Consider the following 22,780-nt stretch of genomic DNA (forward strand, 5'->3'; position numbering starts at 1 on the left):
CATACCTCTCTCAAAGTACATTCTCAAAGGGGAACGTGACCCCCACCTATACACCCCAAAATGTTGTTGCCTCTTCTCTAAAAGTTGACACACCATCCTTTTATAATACAGTTTTCTTTACTTGTGATCTGAAAATCCACCTCGTACATGAGTCTTGGAATTGATACCTGTGTATTCTTTCTTACTGTGATGAACAAAGCAACTCCAGTTTGAAATGTTAGTTGAGATCATTTCAGAAAAGAAAGTCATGAGTAAAAATACCAAATTTGTATAAAAATCACATGAAATTGGAAAAGCCATATTCCTACCAAGCTCTGAGACCTGTACAACGAGCACATGGGGAGCATCACGAGATGGTGGTCCACGTGAATCCACTCGATCAGTCCCCAGTTAAGAGCATTGGCAGCGGAAGTTTGCTTTTTGATTGGGCTCTTAGGAGCCCCTGTCACCTTTTATCCTAGCAGCACTGTCATAGCAGGAGGTAGGTTCCCAAGGCTCCGCATGGTAGAGTCCGTCTTCTTTAGAATGGGGCTGAGCTGCATCACCAACCAGATTTTTAGATCCCAGGCATGGGGGTGGGGGGAGGAGGAAGAATGTTCTCCTGCCAAAAAAAGGACACTTTTTTGGTATTTGCCTCTATTATCCTTTCACTGCATTACCTTTCCAATACCCAGGCCTATTTCTCCCACCCAATTATCCATCTGTCTTCTCTCTCCTTCATTCAAAATGCTGTTCTACCAAAGGCATAGATCTCAGCTAGGATTTAGAAGGACGGCTGGCGTAATCTATACTGCTGTTTGAGAGACTAATGAATACCACCAGTTATTTAGAAGAGCTAAGTAAGATTCTAAAGGAATCTCCAATTGGCACGATTCCAGCAGGAAAGAAAGCTTTGGATGGGCCAGCAATGCCTGAAAATCTGCTATGCCTTCCCACCTAGTTAGCCCCCGCTAGGCCATTCCTATTTTTCTCAGTCCTTTCCTCTTCTTCTGAAACGATGAATTCTTCAAGCAGTGTTTCTAGTTCATAGCATATAAAGTACAGCTCAGTGTTTAGGGTTATGAGCTGTGACTTTTTGCCATGCCTCGCCACGCACAGCACAACTCCTTTAAAGGTTTGTTGATCGGCTGACTGAAAATAAAGTCATGACTTTCAGATGAGTGTCCCATCTTTAGATGACGCCTGCATAAGCATTGGTCGTTTGGGTTACAAAAACCAATTAGCAAGACTTTACAGTGGTCAACCAGGAGTTGCTGAGTGTTCATGAGAAAAGGGAAAGGGCACATATGGGAAGACACGAGTGTGCCTAATGAACTCAACAGAAGCCACGATGCGTTTTCATTCAGGGATAGTGCACACTCAGCCAACCATTCTCACTTCAGATGACCAGCTGGCAGCTGTCACCGGTCCTGTCCAGTAATACGATGACCGTCGACAGAGGTCATTGACGAAGATGGCCTGTGTTACCTTTGTGTGGACCAGTTGTGGTCTCTAAGCTGAATCAATCCAAAAGAAATACACCATCCAGCTCGGTGCAGGGTAGGGGGATGATTTCAGCTCATCCTGGATCTCATCTGTAGACGCTTGGCTTGGACATTGACTAGCAGAGGCACCAAAACACCCATGTCTGCCACTTCAGCAGCAGAGCTTGTGTTTACTCTGAGAACCTTTGATGGGGACCTAAAATATCGTTCTCAAAAACCAGACCAAGGAGCATCTGTCCTGCTTTGGATTTGAAGATCTGCCAGGAAGCCTCACTGTGCTGCCTTGCTAGACCGCCCTAGCGTCCACGCCACAGCATCTGGGCTGACCGTGACGTTCAGTGGACAGTTTAATAATTTCTTAAAATGATGCCTGAGGATTTGCAAAGGGAGTGAAGTTGGATGACCTAGCATTCCTACCCTCAAAGAGCCAATATGTGGGGAGACAGGAGACCAAAACCTGAAGAGTGATGCAAGAAACCTCAGCCTCCCCCGTGTTGGTATCACAACAGCACATGCGCAGCTCAAGGCCTCGCGGCTTCTGTGTTAGGCCGTGAGCAGGTTACTTAAATTAACCTATAAGCCTCAGTTTTCCCATCCGCTAATCACAGGTAATAAAACCAAGCTGTGAGGCAAGTTAGAGCATTCACGAGCCAAGAAACCTGAAGCCCGTCGCGTAACATCTGAGATGTGATAAAGCCACTTCAGCGTTAGCTATTGGGGCACCGAGAAGCGTCACAAAGCTGTACCTGCTATTTACCAGCCGGATCACACAGATAAGAAGTGGTGTAAAAGCTGAGAAGAGACAGACATGTTGTGGACCTGGGAAGGGCGTCAAGGGGATGCCTGGTAGGGTCTGGCCAGAGGGGAGGGAATGGGGACAGAGGGGTTGTGAGAGGATGACAGACTTGGAGTCAGTAAGAGGCCAGATTCTCCAGGGAACCCGCCATTAGCCTTTTCTCTTAGAGTCAAGATTCAAAGTGTAAATAATTAAAGATAAGAACCAGCTAGAAAGCGGGCTAGGGACACATTTCAGAGGATTTGGAGAAGGAGAGAGAAATTGGGCATGTGAGGGGAAGGTGAAAGATTTATGAATCTTGTAATCAGGAGGGGATGTTTCTCCCTTAGGAGAACAAATGACAAGGGTGAATTTTTGATCGTTGGACCGACACCCCCAGGTAGCCACAGACATCCCAAGGACGTGTGGTTTCGTGAGGATGGTAACCTGTCTTCTCGTTGACTCCCAGGGGAAGGACATGTACCTGGTCCTGGAGAACGACACGCTGAGCCTGGTGGACCCCATGGACCACAGCGCGCTCCACACGCAGCCCATCGCCAGCATCCGCGTGTGGGGCGTGGGCCGCGACAACGGCCGGTGAGTGCCCCGGGCCGGCGCTGTCCTTTGTCACCTCACCCAGTGCCCCAGTTTTAGCTTAACCCTGAAGCGCGGCCTCACTGTTACTGCATGTTGCTGAATATGAAACTTGACAGTAGGCTCTCTATAGAAATGTAAAAACTTAAAGCACATCTCTATCCCTGCCTCGTCAACCCTCCGAGCCCCTTCCGTTCTGCACCTCAAACCTTTTGTCAACTCTGGATCCTGCCTCGGATTCCATGTATTTCTCCCCCAACTGCTGCTCATCCTCATTCATCTAAGTTCCCTACTCATCCAGGCTTTCTGAACTCCCACCTTTTTTTTTTTTTTTTTGTCTTCTCTGCAGTCTGTTTTAAAGTTGAGTCTCAGCTATCTCAGATGCTCTGCTATTGGTATTTTCTTTGTAGAGGGCTTGTTGGAAGGGAGAGGTTGTACAGCCTTTAATCACATGCTTTATTATTTTTTTAAGTTTGTTTTATTGATGTATAGTTGATTGATAATGTGTTCATTTCTGCTGTACAGCAAAATTCACACTGTACAGTATAACTGTACAGGGATTCAGTTATGCATAGATATACATATTCTTCTCCATTATGGTGTATCATAGGATACTGAATATAGTTCCCCGTGTTATACAGCAGGACCTTGTTGTTTATCCAGATCGCAAGCTTTAGATCATTAACTCGTGCTGATAAGGAGCTTCTGGGATTTGATGATGGCTGAACGCTTTTAACGTTTGAAATGTCTGGTCATACCAAAGTTCCAGTCAGTGTGTATTTTTCTGAAATTCTACTGAATATTTGTCATTGCCAGCAAGTACTTCTTAATAGGTGTGTTGTGAATGTTTTGCTCTCCAGTGACTGGAAACAAGGAAGTTCTGATTTTCAAGTACATATTCTAACTAATAAAGTGACAGTAATCATGGGCCTCGTACTTTATTAAGTAATTGGGTTACATGAAATACATCTAACTCTTGAATTAAATTCATCTTTGTCAACTCTCGAGGTACACCCGAGGCTCTCCTAGCATTTAGGACAAGCTATAGGATGATTATGTATTGCTCTGTTGAAAAGGGGCAAGAGCATTGCAGAAGCTGCTGAAAACCCCAGACGACAGAGAGACTGCTGCCCTGGGGTGGCACCATTCCTGGGCATCCTGGCTTATTGGGTCATGGGATCCTCTAGGTGGCTCTGCCTTGGCTTTGCCATCCTTGGTCTCCCAAAGATGGGCAGTAGTGGATTTGATAGTTTTTTGATTCAGTTCCAAGTCCTAAGCCTGAAAGTGGTTAAGCGTTCATCAAAGAACAAGCATTTTTGCTGGAATCACAAGTGAAAAATGGTCTGCAAAAGAGAAAGCTGCAGTGTCCTCTGACAACTGATCGGTTAAACCTTCGTGGGAGCGCAGCTGTGTCTTTGAGCTTTTGTAACAGTGATGAACGGTGACAGCTGGACCAGGTGCTTTGGGGGGAAATGAGTGGATAGATTATGCATCCACACCTGTCATTCAATTGCTTAGCAGAGCTGGAGCACTGGAGTTGATGCATTGGCGTGAACTGATTAATTTTACAGAGGAAAATATCTGAGGATGTTCGTGTATCATTAAAAACATTTAGCCTTGATGGAAGAGTGTAAGATACTTGATCCTTCCCTACTTCCTGTCCTCCAAGTTTGTTTTCAAGACAGGAGTCAAGGTGAAGATCATGATATACGTGTACAACTGGATGGGGTTGTGTTTTTTTAAGGTTAGCTTGTGAGTGGATTTCATCGATGAGGTTTTCAGTTCACCCCAACTCTTTAAAGTAAGGCCAAATGCTCTTTGTTCAGGGAGAAAATATGATTTAAATTCCAGTTGACGGCTTCCCTGGTGGCGCAGTGGTTGAGAGTCCGCCTGCCGATGCAGGAGACACGGGTTCGTGCCCCGGTCCGGGAAGATCCCACATGCCGCAGAGCGGCTGGGCCCGTGAGCCATGGCTGCTGAGCCTGCGCATCCGGAGCCTGTGCTCCGCAACGGGAGAGGCCACAACAGTGAGAGGCCCGTGTACCGCAAAAAAAAGAAAAAAAAAAAAATTCCAATTGAGAAAATTATTCAAGCCCTGAGCTTAGTTTTCTCTCATCTGTGAAACGAGGGTGATAATAAGGATGACAGAGCACGTGTATGTATGTGCCTGTGTGTGTATAGTAACTGGCCCACTGATGGGGGATGTGGAAAATGCTTAATGAATGTTAGCTCTTGATTCGTTAAAGCAATATCCACTAGCAGAGACAGCTAATTACATGGCTTCCTTTCAAAGACAGGGAGGGTGAGGGAGGGGTCAGACCTCAGGGAGGTTTCGAGGACAGTTTATCATTGATAACAGAGGGCGAGAGGCTGTTTCAGACAGAGTTCAGTTGTCCTACAAAGCAGGAAGAGCCACTCCCCTTGCCACCCAGTGATATCAGTGTAAATTAGGTTACCTTGCCTTCATTATGTTTTTGAAATGTGGGCTGAGTTACTCATGTTTTTTGTTTTTTTTTTTGCGGTACGGACCTCTCACTGTTGTGGCCTCTCCCGTTGCGGAGCACAGGCTCCGGACACACAGGCTCAGCGGCCATGGCTCACGGGCCTAGCCGCTCCGCGGCATGTGGGATCTTCCCGGACCAGGGCACGAACCTGTGTCCCCTGCATCGGCAGGCGGACTCTCGACCACTGTGCCACCAGGGAAGCCCACTCATGTTTTTTAAACCATTTCTTATTCTTACTCAATGTTAGCAGATAAGTGTAATTTAGAAATACACTGAGGGTTCTGCATCAGCTGTCAGGACCTCAGAAAGTTCATGTAGTGGTTGGGGGCCCTTGAGCTACATTGCTTTTAGAAACAGTAAATAAAAAAGTATGTTTGTCAGTGAAAGGCTGTATTTCTCCCACTGGACCCCTGAGTTTTCATTCTCTAAAAGAAGGCCTTTGTATTCCTGCTTTTTTTTCTTTTAATACTTTCTTTTGCTCTTGATTCCTTTTTTTTTTCTTACAGCAATTTACAAGTGCAAATTCAATTTGTAATGCTGCAAAGGAAAGGAGTTTACACTTTGCATGAATAAAACATAAAAGTGTTTCATTTTGCTTGAGAAAATGAGTCCATTTCACATTCTCTTTTGTAACCTCCCTTGCCGAGAAAATGGAATCTCTTAGGGAATTTCTTGATGTGGTTAAAATGAATATGAAAAGTATGTATACCAGAGGCTTGAAGGGCACAGTCTGTCTTGAAATTCAGAGTGCTTCCCTGAGCCATGTAATTTCAGGATTTATAAAGTTGTTTTGGGTTTAGCATTTTCTTAAGGCTTTCAAGTGGATTTGATTTGCTCTGAAGAAATTCCTTATGGAGTAAGTTTACTTTGGGTGAGGGGATGACCCAGCTGTGACAAACCCCACTGATCCCCCAGGTTGATTTGGAGAAGCCTCTTCTTGTGAATGGCTGAGAAGTCACCATCGCATCAGACGTTGGTTCTCTGTGGGGTGCTGGTGGTTGCAGGACTGGGCTGAAGTTTTTGTCTTGTTCTTGAGAGTCACGCCTGCCTTTATTATGGCATTTCTTGGAGCCCATGTGCATTACTGCCAGACAAAGGGTGGGCTCCCTCCTCCTACTTGCGTTCCTTTTGATCACAGTGAGATAAATGTCAAGGCTCCCAGAGATGGGACTGGTGAAAGGGGTTTCATGAGCCTTGTATTTCCAATCAAAGGCAGCACCAGGGAGCACCCAGATTGACCTGCTCTGCTTCCACCCCTGTGGGAAGGAGGCCCTGGGTTGTAGAACTGGCATTTTGCCACCAGTGACTGGGGCGGGTGACCACAGTGCCATCTCTCATCTTGTCTCTGCGGACCTGCAGGCTGCCCTTCCAAGGATGGGGTGGGAGGGATTTCACAACAATTTCAGGGGCTGTGCTAATCCGGCCACAGCTCTCCTATTTATTCATTCGGCCCTGGAAAGCAGCACTCTCCTTATTCTTTTAAAGAGATATCAAGAGCAAGCAGACATAACTTCTGAACATAGGAGACTTTAAACTGGGACTCTCCTTGCCTCTTGTGACAGGTAAGGGAAGGGGCACACAGATCCTTCTGTACGTTGCCAATAGGCAATAGAATCTGCTAATCCTGTCTGTTTCCCATGAGAAAGGAAAGTGGGCGGATGGTATAGTCCAGGGTTTCAGACCCCATAAGTGGGATTTCCCAGGTCGGTGTACCATGGAGCACTAATCAGGTCAAATGTTCATAGACTTTCCTTGAAAGAAAAAAAAAAAAAATGGATCTAGGGTCAGTTGGGAAAGTGGGTTAAACCAAGTGCATCAGGCCCCTTTGCTTTGGACCCTCTCGGAGGTTCTCCTGTCCTGATGTGGACTGGAACCCTTTCCTTCATGGAAATGCAGTCTCACGGAACACACTTTGGGAAATGCTGCTCTGGTCAATAAACTCATTAATTTAAATTAGTGGCAACACTAGATTGCTGGTTTTGTCTTTAGGAAAAATTGGAATTCCTTGTAATAAATACCCATTGTAAGTGGAGACCCCACTGGGCCTGCTCTAATGAAGGTAAAATTCCTTTATGATTAAAAGCAGCCATCACAGCCATTGTGCACAAGCGCCTTTTAAAAAGCACTTTCTTATGCAGGTTAAATGTTGACCCTGTGATACTGTTTGTGCTTATAGTTTGTGTAGCAGAACTTCTCTTCTGAGAAGGTGTTTTATGTGTCTCTTTTCTGCTTTTGATGAACAATTTTCAATAAAATCTTACTGTGTGATAGATTATTCATAAATTTCCCATTGTTTATCTTTGACTTAACTGTTTTATCTGGTTAAGATCTCAGGAACTTTTATCTAAATAACATAGTAAGTCTCAAGTGCACTGAATATTTTTTTCGTTTTCTCTTGGGATATTCCCAACTGGTTTTATCCACCAAGCCCCTGGGGTTTTTTTTGTTTTTTTTGAGATACGCGGGCCTCTCACTGTTGTGGCCTCTCCCGTTGCGGAGCGCAGGCTCAGCGGCCATGGCTCACGGGCCCAGCCGCTCCGCGGCATGTGGGATCCTCCCGGACCGGGGCACGAACTCGTGTCCCCTGCATCGGCAGGTGGACTCTCAACCACTGCGCCACCAGGGAAGTCCAAGCCCCTGGTTTTAAGCTGCTTTAGAAGTCTACTGCCACACATAGTTCATGCTTTTGTTTTCTTGCCAGTGTTGTTCTGTGTTGATTCTTTTGAAAAAACTGCTTAATTTTGGGATGGGGTTGGGGGGTGCATGGGCATCCTGGCTGTAATACTGAGGTTAGTCAGAATATGCAAAACTGTAACTTGTAGGCTTTCAAATGTAAAAGGTGGTTTCATAACCACTGTCTTTCAACCTCTTTATTTTAGAGATTAACTGAGGACAGAAGGGGATGATTTGCCTTAGGTGACCCATCTAGTTGTGACAGGGCAAAGACAGACTCCTGGAATTTGTCCTCTGTCCAAATAGGAGCTCCTCTGTTAATCTGACAAGAGATAATGGATGGTCTCAAATAACCTGGGGTCAGCAGGGAGACGGAGAACTCTGCACTCGAGGCCTGGTCTCTTTCCTTGGGGAGATGAAATCACAGGTGTGAATTAAAAGCAGAGGTTGACAAAATATGGCCCCGAGCTGAAAATGGTTTTTCCATCTTTAATGGGTTGTTTTAAAAAGGAAAAAATGGGCTTCCCTAGTGGCACAGTGGTTAAGAATCCGCCTGCCAATGCAGGCGACACAGGTTCGAGCCCTGATCTGAGAAGATCCCACGTGCTGCGGAGCAACGAAGCCCGTGAGCCACAGCTACTGAAGCCCGCTGTGCCTAGAACTTGTGATCCACAATAAGAGAAGCCACCGCAATGAGAAGCCCGCGCACCACAACAAAGAGTAGCCCCTGCTTGCCGCAACTAGAGAAAGCCTGTGTGCAGCAACGAAGACCCAACACAGCCAAAAATAAATAAAATAAATGTATTAAAAAAATTTTTTAAAGGAAAGGGAAAAAAGAATAGGGGACCCAAATGTGGAGGACCCAGTATGGCCTGGTTCTTTCCAGAAAGAGCATTTACAGTAACATGCATTCAGAATGGAATGAGGCAGTCATTGTGGCTTCTGTAGGAAGTCTGTGGAAAAGGCAAGTCCTGTTCTGCCATCCTTCCAGTGTCTTCCTAGTCTGACCAGCCAGCGGACTTGTCTGTAAGTTGAAGGGGACCTGGAACTTGCACAGGTAACATTATGCCCACATTCTGTTCATATCCCTTTGGCCACATGCAGCTGCAAGGGATTCTGGGAAATGGAGTCTCTAGCTGGGCCAACAATTGCCAAGTTAATACCGCTATTAAAAAAGATGAGGTGAAACAACTAGCCTCTGACACAGTCTGAAAAGGAATCACCTCAGTGTTCCCAGCCTGTGACCTGTTGTTTCCTGTGCCAGTTATTAAGCTGCTGTCCCTCAGATCCAAACCCACCCTTCTCTGCTCGCTTTGTGAGACCGGAGCTGGGACTCTGCAAAAACGTTTCTGCTTCTCTAGTTTGCTGCTCGTTAGACTCTGACTAGAGGGGGCTGCAAGGCTGGAGGAAGAAGAAGGAACTTGCTTCCTGTGTCTGTGAGCATCATCCTGGAACAACTTCTTCATCCCGTTGTGTCAGTTCTCACGCAGTTTTCCCAGCACTCACAGACATGCAGAACCGTTCATCATTCCCCTTCTTCAGAGCCACCAGTGCCACTGGCTGTGGTGCCCTCTTTAAAGGTCTGAGTCCCCGACCTGCTTCAAGTCTAGAGACACCAGCCCAGCAGCACCACCTCCTCAGTGTCAGAGGTTTTGCACCATGGGGCTTCTCCATGCTTCTAGGTTTTGATAATTCCAACCTCTGCCCTTTGTTCTCTCCACCCTCCAGGTCACAGCCCCCTCTTGCAGTTGCTGCCTCCATGATAACTTCTTCCTATTCCCTTTTTAGTTTTGTAGTTACAGGCCTTTAAATGATCTTTCTGTCCCAGTAACTGGTGTGGTTCCTGTCTCCTGCCTGCACGCCCCCGAGTTGACCCTTAAATGGAATTAGCACTGACTAAAGGAGGCAGCATGAGGGCGTGCCTGCCCTGAGGAGGGCATTCGGGAGAGCAAGTGAGTGGAGCTGTTCTTTATGTGCAGCTTTGCACACTGTGGTGACACAACAGCATGTGTGCCAAGGAGACATCCTTTCTAAATTGGTGGAAGTTGCCAGTGATAAAGGGCAGTTCTGTTTTAGGTGACAGGGTTTTAGAAATAGTGGGCCTCTTGGTTTTTTTTTTAATGTTTTCAATATCCACATTTTTTAAAATAAATTTATTTATTTATTTTTGGCTGCATTGGGTCTTCATTGCTGCACCCGGGCTTTCTCTAGTTGCGGCAAGCAGGGCTACTCTTCGTTGCAGTGCACGGGCTTCTCATTGCGGTGGCTTCTCTTGTTGCGGAGCACGGGCTCTAGGCATGTGGGCTTCAGTAGTTGTGGCTCGTGGGCTCAGTAGTCGTGGCTCGCGAGCTCTAGAGCACAGGCTCAGTAGTTGTGGCGCACGGGTTTAGTTGCTCTGCGGCATGTGGGATCTTCCTGGACCAGGGCTCAAACCCATGTCCCCTGCATTGGCAGGCAGATTCTTAACCACTGCACCACCAGGGAGTCCTGGGCCTCTTGGTTTTTGATCTAATTGAAAGCTCTCTCTATTTTCCCTTTGCCACTGTTTCTTTTCCTAGGAGTGATGGAGGGAGGCGGGTCTTCACAGGGAGGATGGAGAGCTTCCTAATGACATGTAGTCAGAGGGTTCTCTGAGCTAGCCAGTAATGAAAGATTGATGGAATCCCAAGATCTGATAACAGTTTAATCTAAGGTATATGCTGCCTTCCTTGCCTCAGGGAGAAAGGTCTTCAGGGAGAGAGCAGTAATTCTCTCCCTATGTTCCAGTATTATCTTGACCTCTAGAGCTAATTTCTTTTTAATATAGACACAGGATAAGCAGAGGCATCAGGATTTACTTGACCATTCTGCTGACTTACACCGTAGTTATCTCTTATCTCTATAGAAGTGGCCTTCTTGCCTTCTGTTAATCATGCTGGGATGCTTGCTCATACTTTCAATGTAGAATAACCTGTAAGGAAAGACATTGTAAGTGATTGTCTAAGAAAAGTTTCCCTCAGAGGAATGCCTTGAGTGTGTCTTCAAGCCGACCCTTCCTTAGTGGATATATGAAGACAACAGTTTCTTCTGAAGAACGCATCCTGTGTTTCGATAGCTGGCTCAGGGCATAATCCATTGTTTCTCATAAGCGTGTTTCAGCACCAGGCGGTGTAGCGTGGGAGCTTGAGATTGTCGTGTCAACAGCAGAAAATTCTGATGATGATCCCTGAGCAATTTCCATCTCACGCTTCCCCTGAGTCCCAAGCCAGGTGAGGGATGGCCCATTCTGGATGTAGCATGAGGGTGAGCCATCATACTAGGCTCCAGGGATTCTCTGTCAGTCTTGAAAGTACTGCGATCTTCTTGGAACACTTAGAGCCTTCCGAAACCAGAAGTAAGAGTAGTGTCAGCGGAGGAGAAGCCTAGTGACCCACGCAGACACGGATTCGTGTCTTAGCAGAAAAAGGTGTAACTATTGTAACCCAAAGCATCATTGGGTCACTTGGCCTGTCAACAAATGATTACGTGTCTGATAAATCGCTAAAAGCCTTACGTTATCGCAGATGAATGGATAGTCACTGTTTTTCGTACACAGATTATCACCTTGAACTCTTTTACTTAAATGCAGTCGTCTGAGATTTGGGGCTTCCTGGTGAATCCAGTGATGGAGAGCATAATGCAGCTCCGATCCGTTTCACTCACAGAACACTTCTGACACCAAAGGTGTCGGTTTTCCACACCAGGCAACTCTCCAGGTCTCTGCCGACAGCAACTGGGTGTCCCACAATTTAATTCCATTCTGACACAGGAGTTAGCCCAGACCCCTCCCCCGCCCCCAGGTTAAGGGTTCAGTCCCTACAAGACTGCCCCCCTTTCAGATGCCAGCCACAAGTCCAGGCCACCCCTGCATCTGCCCGAGAGCAGCTATAAATCAGAGGTTCCCATGGAGGTTTCTCCTTAGGTTCAATGATTTGCTATAACGGTTCACAGAACTCAGGAAAACACTTTACTTACTATTACCAGTTGCTTATAAAGGATACAAATGGACAGCCAGATGAGGAAGCACAAAGGGTGAGGTCCAGAAGGGTTATCAGCTTCTGTCCCCGTGGAGTTTGGGGTATGTCACCCTCCTCGCACCTGGATGTGTTCACCCACCCCCGACCCCCAAAGCTCTCTTGAGCCCATGGTTCAGGGTTTTTACAAAGGTTTCATTACATAGGCTGACTGATTAAATCATTCGCTGTTGGTGACTAGCTCAATCTCCAGCCCTTCTCCCTTCCCTGGAGGTTAGGGTGAGACTGTAAGTTCCAACCCTTTAATCACAACCTGGTCTTTCTGGGAGCAGCCCTCACGCTGAAGCTATGTAAGGGCCCCCAGACATCTCATTAGTGTGCAGAAAGGTACCCTTGTCGTTCTGGAGAGTCCAAGGGTTTTAAAAGCTCTTGTGTCAGGAACCAGGGTCTAAGACCAAATATTATAACAGAAGATGCTCCTGCCACTCAGGAAATTACAAGGGTCTTGGAAGCTTTGTGTCAGGAATCATGGACGAAAACCAAATATATATTTCTTATTATATTACAGTATCATGGTGCACAGTTGGTTACTGGAGAAGACGAATTTGAGAACATCGGGTGGAACTCAGGGAATCTCACCACGTATAATTATGTCAAGTTTTTGAGAGCCAGGTTGGTCAAGAGAAGGAATACTGGTATAGGAATCCCACCATGTGCAATTTAATCATGGTTCTTCCCTGGCACTGGTGTTGGGGACTTAGTGTCCCAGCCTCTCCATCTGCAGTGGGGATTTTTGCTGGGATGGCAGAGATGTGAAGATGCTTTCATAGAACTGTCAGGCATTGTCCCCAGGGGCAATACTTTTATTAAGAATTAATATTTCCTTGAAATATTACCCTTTTTATTATTTTATTACCCTTTTTATAATATTACAGGGTCAACTGTAACAGATTATAAAAATCAGGAGAGGGCTTCCCTGGTGGCGCAGTGGTTGGGAGTCCGCCTGCCGATGCAGGGGACGCGGGTTCTTGCCCCCGTCTGGGAGGATCCCACATGCCGCGGAGCGGCTGCGCCCATGAGCCATGGCCACTGAGCCTGCGCGTCCGGAGCCTGTGCTCTGCCGCGGGAGAGGCCACAACAGTGAGAGACCCGCGTACCGCAAAAAACAAACAAACAAACAAAAATCAGGAGAAAATTTAAAACATGGGAGGTTCGCATTATTTTGTCTTTGACTTTAAGTATCTAAAACTCTTCCGTTGTTGGTTCCCTGTGAGTCTTGACTGATGATGTGATGCCTCTTCAAAGGCCAACACTGATGTTTAGAACCTCCCCTCTTCCTGCCCCAACCAAGTGGCTTAGTGTGTTTCTAACCCTCTTATTAAACCAGACTTGGTGCTTGTGTATCACAACTGTGAATTAAAGCCTGGCCATGAATTGTGTATGCAGGAGTTATTTTTTTAATAGAGAAAAGTGAGAATTTATGAAAACTATCCTGTAATGAGTTTTCAGTCCAGTCACTTGGGATCCAAGACTTCCTGCTGCTGTCATACCTGTCTGTGTCAGCATGAGCTGCACCAGCTCCCACTGAAGCCCACGTTTCTCTTCTCCTCCAGCTCGCTGGCCTCTCTCCTTCAGCAGGAGGACAACCGAGTTATGTTCCCTGTTTTCCCTCTTAGCGGCACACAACCTTTGGGCTCCAGCACCGGGTGCCCTGTTTCTTTATTATAACTTCAACTGGGAATTCTTCTTTTCTAGGCAGCTCCCAAAGAGTGCCCTGGGGAACTGCTCTTTAGAAAAGTAAAGAAGAGAAAGGAAATCAAAAACAAGAATTAAGAAATTAAAGTCAGAGTCCTCAGGCAAGGACTCAATTTCTGAGGGTAGAAAAGTCCTGGGAGCAGAATGAGGCAGGCTTTGTCGCAGTGGCCAGAGATTGGAAATACCAAGTCAGGCTTGGGGCCAAATGACAAATGTGTGAGCCAAGGAGTTCATTTTCAGTGCAAAGGGTAAATCTCTCTAAACCCAGGAAGAATCATTTAGATTATAAATAAAGGAGCACAGAGTGGGTGTGACAGACTGGATCTGGTGCCATTCGCATATCCGGAGGAGTTGGATGGTAGGGGGAGTAAGAAATAAAACGTAGACGCTTTTGTCATTCTACCTGTTATTTTACACCGGAAGCATGCCCGAGGGCAAGGAGTGTTTGAAGGTACTGGGGTGGGATGGGCTGGGGTGAGGGGTGCCCAGTTACAGGCTCTGAAGGAGCCCGGGGTCGGGGGAGGCTGAGTACAGGGCTTGCTGACGTGGCAAACAGAACTGTCAAGTCATGCGGCAGGGGGCGGGCCATGAGTAGAAAGGGCCAACCAGGTGAGGACTGCCTTTCTCTACGCAGGCAGTGCCTTGTGCTTCTAATTGCTTCTCTAGGCCTAGTCATCTCCCCTGTCTTGCCAAGTCTGCCTCTTTGGGTGAGTGGCTCCAGCTCTGTTTTCAAAGGCTCCTTTTTACCTGCACAGAGCACCCTGGCCCATTGGAGATCCGCGTTCAGGTAGGGCTCACGCGCCCGGGCCCCGTACCCTGAGTCGCCCAGCCCAGAATGGGGCAGGTCATGATAGAAAGGACGGTCCCTTTGTAACTGGAAAATTGTTTGTGGCTCCTGCCTCTTCATCTCTAAATCCTTTCTTGCCACCCGCTAAAGGAGAACTCCCAAGTATCAATGTATTGGAAACAAAGCCCGAAAAATCTAAGTCTCAATCTGTAGCCCAGTAGAACCAAATGTTTCTAGGAGGGCACCGAAACCAGGTCGGTCCCAGGAGACAAACTAAACAGAGAACGACAGCCGATGGGATAAGTTTTGCAGGAATTTTACGTACAGCACCAGTAGAGGCACCAGTATCATTTCTTTAATTACCAAATCTGTGAAATAGATATTTAGTTCAGATTGAAAGTGTCTGATTCTCCCTGGCCCTGACCCCTCAGCAGCCCTCCCACCCCATCTGCCTTTGGACATAACTGGAATGGGGAGTGGGATAGGATAAGAGGGCACAAATCGCTCCTAAATCTGTAAGCGTCTGTCTGAACTCCAACGAGTTCAGCTGCCTCATGAAAGAAGCTTCTCTCCTTACGGCGAACCACAAGGCCGTAGATAGTCGTGTGTGCGTGGCGCCTGCTTGGTTAACCTATGGCCAAGTCACCTTTGCCTTTAGTCCAGTGTGGTTCATGGTTCTGCCATCTAGTCAGCTACACAGTCAACAACTTGGGGGTCCTCTTACCCCCACCACATGTAGGGAGTGGTCAGACCCTAATGCTTTGGCCTCTTAATACTTAGGTCAGCTGCCCCTCCCCAGGCTCTTCCACCTCTCGTCCAGTATGGTGGCCAAGTGCACATGCCCAGCCGCACTGCCCTTTCCTGCCTGCTCATTTTCTAAACCCTCCTGGTGAGACCTTTATGTTTCCTTGGATTGAACTGACTGTTCCCTCCTCTGGGGCACAGCCAGAGCCTATGGGAACTTACACCCCAGCACCTCTGAAGGAAGAAGCTTTATTTAACTTGATTATTATATGTGTGTATCTACCCACGTGAAAATAAATTTTGCACGGACAGTTATTAGATTTTTAAAAATTTGTGCGTGAATGCCCACATTCTTTATAGTCATCTATTTTTCTGTGTCATTGGCTTTCAAGCTATTTTGTCCTAACCTGTAAGAAATACAGTTTATGGCATGACCTAGATTTTCTCCCTCCCGCCTCTCTCTCTTTCCTTGACTCACACAAAACTTTTACACTACTTACATTCGCAGTGTGTTCTGTTCCTTGATTTGTTTCTTTGCTACACTCTGTTCTATTTAACTTTCAAAACGCTGTTTGTGACCACTAATTGATTATAGTTTGAATAACACTGATCTTTGGTTAACTTTTCCAAAAAGTCTTTGAACTGAACACTCTACCAGCTTAATACCTGGTGTTTAAATTTAAAAAGATTCCACAATTAATGTTAGGAAACGTCCTGCTCTCAGAGAGCCCCGAATACACAGCTTAGGTGTTGAAGGCTCTAAGCTGTCCTGCACTTAAAACTTGGTGAGCATAAAACAAATTAATTGCTTCCTACCAATGAACTTCAGGGAATCAGTGGTGTTTCTGGAGCCCGCCAGATTAGAAAACACTGAACTACACTGATCTAGGGATCCTGAATGATGACTCTATATCACAATCTGTTATCACAGATCTCTATTTTTAGATGTTCCTTTGCCAGGCACTCCACCCCCGTGCCTGCACTGAAAAGTGTGGTATTTTCACAAGCATAGCTTTCAGTGCAGTCAGTGAATTCTCAGAGAATTTGGCCTACAGTGAAAATTGCGTACTTTGTCACCTTTCCCTTTTGGCCAGGAAGTTTCGTGTTAAATCAAACCCTCAATTGCCGTAATAATAATAGACTGAACTATATGACTGCCTTTTTTGTGGATCAGAAATGGTTGAATGTGGTTCGAATTAATATTTAGCCTAACTGATTTATAGACTCACTTCTTCCCTCCATCTGGTTTCAAATTTTACTCTTCTAATTTAAGAGCCTGATAGAATGTGTGCCTTTCATTGTAAACTATTTAATTCTTTTGGGAAGCAAATGGGATATAAATTTTACTAAGTAAACAGAGTCCAGCTGTAATGCCCCATTAACCAATAGAGTGTTTAAAATACAGATTTTTTTTCTGATTTCCCTATTTTTCAATAATTGGTAAATGCTATGCATTTTGCAATGAGGAGTATTTTGAGTGTTTTTTTTCCCCCCTGTACAATCCCTGGGTGGCTTTAAGAACAGCAAATTTTAAAATATATCTTTGCAGACAATTAATATTTATTGACCAATCCAAATGACATTTGTGGCTTTCTCCATGATTTAGAGAATAATAGTGTCGCAGAAATCACCTCAGCCCTTAAGGTACCTGCTTTACCAGACTAGTTTTCTCCACCACCAGGGATCTCATTACAAAGATAAACAGCAATTACTAAAAGCATTACGTCTAATGGATGGTGTGGAATTTCTTAATATATTTCCCCCCGCAAATTTGGTGGCCTAGAGTAATTGTCTGTGCCCCTTTATTGCCTAGAGGAAATATTTTGATTTATCTCTATATAGCTTCTCGCTTGAGTTGCTTTGGGTTTTGTTGTTGTTGTTCGACTCAGGAGAAACTGTAGAAGATATTTATTAAGAAAGATGGGGGGGCTTCCCTGGTGGCGCGGTGGTTGAGAGTCCGCCTGCCGATGCAGGGGACACGGGTTCGTGCCCCGGTCCAGGAAGATCCTACATGCCGCGGAGCGACTGGGCCCGTGAGCCATGGCCGCTGGGCCTGCGTGTCCGGAGCCTGTGCTCCGCAACGGGAGGGGCCACCACAGTGAGAGGCCCGCGTACGGCAAAAAAAAAAAGAAAGAAAGAAAGAAAGATGGGGGCTTCCCTGGTGGCGCAGTGGTTGAGAATCCGCCTGCTAATGCAGGGGACACGGGTTCGAGCCCTGGTCCGGGAAGATCCCACATGCCGCGGAGCAACTAGGCCCGTGAGCCACAACTACTGAGCCTGCGTGTCTGGAGCCTGTGCTCCGCAACAAGAGAGGCCACGATAGTGAGAGGCCCGTGCACCACGATGAAGAGTGGCCCCCGCTTGCCACAACTAGAGAAAGCCCTCGCACAGAAACGATGACACAACACAGCAAAAATAAATTAATTAATAAACTCCTACCCACAACATCTTCTTTTAAAAAAAAGAGAAAGACAGGGCTTCCCTGGTGGCGCAGTGGTTGAGAGTCCACCTGCCTATGCAGGGGACACGGGTTCGTGTCCCGGTCCGGGAAGATCCCGCATGCCGCGGAGCGGCTGGGCCCGTGAGCCATGGCCGCTGAGCCTGCGCGTCCGGAACCTGTGCTCCGCAATGGGAGAGGCCACAGCGGTGAGAGGCCCGCATACAGCAAAAAAAAAAGAAAAAGAAAGAAAGAAAGAAAGAAAGAAAAAGCCTAATCCTATTCGTTAAATTCACTAAGTCAAGGGTTGAAATAAAAGGGAGATAATTTTTTTTTAAATAAAAGATATGGTTTTAATATGTCTATACTGTACGAATTAGAGTGCTTCTTTAAAAAAAAAAGAGAAGATGGTGTATATCTTAAGTCTTTAAATCTTGGGTCACTTTTAGTCATAATGTTGTTAATCATTGTCTTATGCCTTGAAATCATGCTGTTAGAACAGATTATAGCAAAGAGGTATGTTAATCAGGGCAGGAGGAGAACAGAAATGGCTGTCATCATCCGGAAGGGGCACCATTTTTCTTTTTTTAAGCTTTACAATTTAACCATAATTGTACCTGTGTATTTTTAAATGATCTGTCAAGGTGGCTTTCATCATGTCCAAGGCCATATCGTCCTTATTCCTCCCTTGAAGTGTCAAGCTGTGGAATTTCTTTTCTCCCTCCTCCTTCCTCTCTTGTATGGTCCCATCTGCCTCTCTGGGAACTTAGTAGACACCCATGTATTAAGTCCCCAATATGTGTCAGCCACTATGCTTGGCACCAAGGATATAGCTCTGAACAAGCACTTCATGGTTCCTGCCTTCATGGGCAGTACTAAGTGGAATAGTAATAGGAAGTAATTAAATGGGTTCTTAAGCCCCATGAAGTACTTTGTAATATAACTACCAAGCCCTATACAAGTTTTAGATGACATTGTTGTTCTTATGACTTAGGGTCCCACCTTTTCTGTTAGCCTTTCTGTCACTATTTGCATCACTCAGCACTGGCTAGGTTATGCTTCAGTAACAACCAAAAGACTCAGTAACAGTCCTCATTCTACTAAATGTCCATGGCATGTTGGCTGGAGGTACTGCTCCTTGTAGTATTGTCCTCATTCTGTGTCCAAGGCAGACGATACAGTCACTATTTAGACTAGAGTATTGCCAGCCATGGTATCAGGAGGAAAAGATGCATTGACTCTTAAAATTTCTGCCTGGGAACAACACTTAACCCTTTTGTTCACATTTCACTGGCCAAAGCAAAGTTACGTTACCAAGCCTGACTTCAGGGGATGGGGAGATATACTTCCCTAGGAAGGGGACTGGATATTCACATCACTGCAGTGCCCTATGATCTCTTTTATCTCCGTAGTCATGTAGATTTTAGTGGCAGTTAATCTTTCAACCTTGTGTTGTTACTTAATGTTGTGAATATGTGCGTCTCCTCAGTTAGATTGTAAATTCCCTGATAGCCAGCACCATGTTTTTATACTTCCTTGTATGTAACTCAGCATGATGCTGTCCTTATATTAGGTGCTTAAAAATGCTTTTAATTGTAAGGAGAGAAGGGAGAATAATCAGAACTCTTTCCATGTTTTTTTTTTTTAATTAATTTTTTTTTTTTTTTGGCTGCCTTGGGTCTTTGTTGACGTGCATGGGCTTTCTCTCTCTTCGTTGTGGTGCACGGGCTTCTCATTGCAGTGGCTTCTCTTGTTGCGGAGCACCGGCTCTAGGCGCGCGGGCTTCAGTAGTTGTGGCATGCGGGCTCAGTAGTTGTGGCAGGCAAGCTCTAGAGCGCAGGCTCAGTAGTTGTGGTGCACGAGCTTAGCTGCTCCGCCTCATGTGGGATCTTCCCAGGGCCAAGGCTAGAACACATGTCCCTTGCAGGCGGATTCTTAACCACTGCGCCACCAGGGAACCCCTCCATGTTTTAATATAATGCTTTATAGTTTAAGGCTCTGTGTACACTATCTCCTTTAATCTTTTCAGGGACCAAAGAACATAGTATTATGCCTTTAACAGATCAGGAAAATGAGACCCAGAACTTGCACATGACTTGCTTAGTGTTGCACCCGAAAAAAAGTGATTGAGCTATATCTGAAACCATGAATTCTAAATCCTGGGCCAGTGGTTTTTCCTACTCCTTGTAGTTGTTAATATAATCACCCTAATTTTTTTTTACTTGTGCTGAGGATCACACAGGGGAGAGGAGAAGGAAGCTTCAGAAAAAGAGTTGAAAGCTCCTAACCAGGATAGGGGTATATCTCCTGGCGTTTGGGTCATAGCAAAGCTGAAGAGGCCACACAGCAAAAATCCCAGCTAGAATTCAGCAGGTCAGTGTCTTAGTTTATCTAAGGCTGCTGTAACAAATTATCACAAATTTGCTGGCTTAAAAAACTACAGAAGGGCTTCCCTGGTGGCGCAGTGGTTGGGAGTCCGCCTGCCGATGCAGGGGATGCAGGTTCGTGCCCTGGTCCGGGAGGATCCCACATGCTGCGGAGCGGCTGGGCCCGTGAGCCATGGCCGCTGAGCCTGCGCGTCCGGAGCCTGTGCTCCGCAACGGGAGAGGCCACAACAGTGAGAGGCCCGCGTACCGCAAAAAAAAAAAAAAAAAACTACAGAAATTTGTTCTCTCACAGTCTGGAGGCCAGTAGTTCAACATCAGTCAGTTTCATTAAGCCAAAGTCAAGATGTGGGCAGGGTCCCACTCCCTCCAGAAGCCTGGGGAAGAATCTATTCCTTGCCTCTTCTTCCAGCTTTTGGTTGCTGCTGGCATTCTTTGGCTCCTCCCATTTATTTTTCTTAGTGAATCTAAAAATACACAATGTTTATTAAATAATTAATCATGCTTTCCTAGAAGGGTTATTTCATTTCACGAATGAGCAGTTTATTGCCAGAGTACTATGTCTTCCTCCAAAATGATGTATAACATGATGTGGTACCTACATTTTTAGACACTTGAATGTTTTTTCTCTCTGCCAGTTAAGCTTGAAGGTAATGTAGTGCGTATTCATTTGCATTTTGTTCCTTTCAAGAAATACAGATGTGCATAGTGGGGTGACCTCATATTTTTCCATTTCTAAAGCAGTATATAGAACCTGATATGTTAGTGTACATGAATTCCAATAAATTTTAGTATTTACTAAATATTAGTATTTAGTGATAAGTACCATAGGTAATAAGCCTTCACAACATTAAGGCTGTGAAGAAGAGTAAACAGTTATGTAATTGGCAAGGAAACTAATGCAAAAGTTTAAAGAAAGAAATACCAAAGCCAATTGTTTTCTCAAACGCTTTTGTGGTTTTACATACTTCATTGTCTGCCTTCAGAATCTAAAATTCTAGCCTAGTTTGTTTATAAAGCAGTCCCTTTAGACATTTGCCTTATTTTTAGGAAATGTTTATGCTAATGCTAGGTTAGTAAGTAGGGGTTACTCACCATCTTGGCTCTCATGACATGAAGGGCCTGAAATGCTGGGTGGAGAAGAGCCAGGAAACCAGATCCAGGCTTGGGTGAGGGGTTCTGTGATCTGTTAGTCATGTCTGCCATGGCCACGGAGTAGGACATAGGCATGACACAGCATGAGTATTGAACAAGTAATTATTGGGATTATTACTTCATCTAGGCCCTTACACAGTTGGCTTTCCCCAGAGTCATTGGTTAACAATAACTTTGATACAGGAAAGGTAAAAACTGAAAAAAAAAAAAAGAGGGGGTCAAATATCGAATACTCTCAGTACTTACCCAACATGTCTGAAATTTGGTGATTTCTTGATAAATATCTATTGAAGGAAGAAAGGAAGGAGAGAATTGTTCTAGAGTGCTGTGACCATGCATGTAATGGGAAAACTTGTTTTCAGTACCTGATTGTGAATCAGGAGGGCTCTGAGTTTGTAGCATCTCCCGGCATGGAGCAGTTTACAGTGCTCAAAAGGACCAAGAACACCCCATACATTCATTTGTGGGTAAAACAGCATAAATACAGTGTTTGAATATTAAATCTTTAAAACATTTGCATTGTCTAACAACAGACACATAGTGCTGGCAACAATGTGGCCTTTTGTTTTTGTTTGCCACACCACCGGAAGGAATAAAATGGATTTTTTTTTTTTTCTTTTTTTGCGGTACACTGGCCTCTCACTGTTGTGGCCTCTCCTGTTGCGGAGCACAGGCTCCGGACGCACAGGCTCAGTGGCCATGGCTCACGGGCCCAGCCGCTCCGCGACATGCGGGATCCTCCCGAACCGGGGCACGAACCCGTGTCCCCTGCATCGGCAGGTGGACGCTCAGCCACTGCGCCACCAGGGAAGCCCTAAAACAGATTTTTAAGATTTGAATCCCAGCCCTTTCACCAAGTATTTATGTGTCCTTGGGCAAGTTATGTAACCCCCTCAGTACCTCTGTTTCCTCATCAGAGAATTACATTGCCTACCACCTAGGAGTAACTGGGTTACTCTTGGTAGGAGCTGAGAACAGTGTCTGGCACATACATAGTGAGAGCCCTGGTCCTTTTGCCCTCAGTTCCATTCCCGACCTCCCCTGCTGGCCTCTGCCCCTGCAGGCTGTGTTTCCAGCCTCTGCCTGGGTTTGGCCACTGGAAGCGGTGAAAGCAGGAGGAAGGGAAGCCATGGTTCCTCTTCCCTCTCTTTACCTCCAGGCTGTGTCTCCTCAGGGCTCCAGCCTCCTCTGCACAGGCCACCGTGGCTGTGACTCTGCTGGGTAGCCTCCACCTCCTTGGGCCCTTCAGTTTCCTGCTGTTGCTGATCTCTGAGTGCCTCCCTGTCTCCTGTTTGCTTTTCAACTCTTCCATCACCCATGTCACCAATTCCATTAAATTCCATCTGCTTCAAATATTTAGAGCAGTTGTTGTGTTCATCATTGCGCCCCGACCGATAGACTATGTAAACATTTACTGTCATTATTATTGTTGCTGTTGCTATTGTCATCATTGTTTCATACACCTCAGAGGAAACTCTGGAGGAAACTGAGACTCA

At 45.8% G+C, this 22,780-nt stretch overlaps 1 protein-coding gene across 18 annotated transcripts in view; it reads left to right on the forward strand.

Annotated features, from left to right (window-relative positions):
- The window catches only part of APBB2 (amyloid beta precursor protein binding family B member 2), a 384,909-nt gene that overhangs the window by 312,254 nt on the left and 49,875 nt on the right, over positions 1–22,780 (forward strand). For 17 of the 18 annotated variants that reach the window (XM_049709563.1, XM_049709564.1, XM_049709570.1 and 14 more), the window contains one exon: positions 2,729–2,856. In XM_049709563.1, the coding sequence (XP_049565520.1) occupies positions 2,729–2,856 (128 nt within the window). Of the gene's footprint in view, positions 1–2,728; positions 2,857–22,780 lie in introns of those variants that run through there. The other variant, XM_033421712.2, reaches the window with a different exon arrangement.

The sequence above is a fragment of the Orcinus orca genome, chromosome 4 (assembly GCF_937001465.1).
Source record: "Orcinus orca chromosome 4, mOrcOrc1.1, whole genome shotgun sequence".
Classification (NCBI taxonomy): domain Eukaryota; kingdom Metazoa; phylum Chordata; class Mammalia; order Artiodactyla; family Delphinidae; genus Orcinus; species Orcinus orca.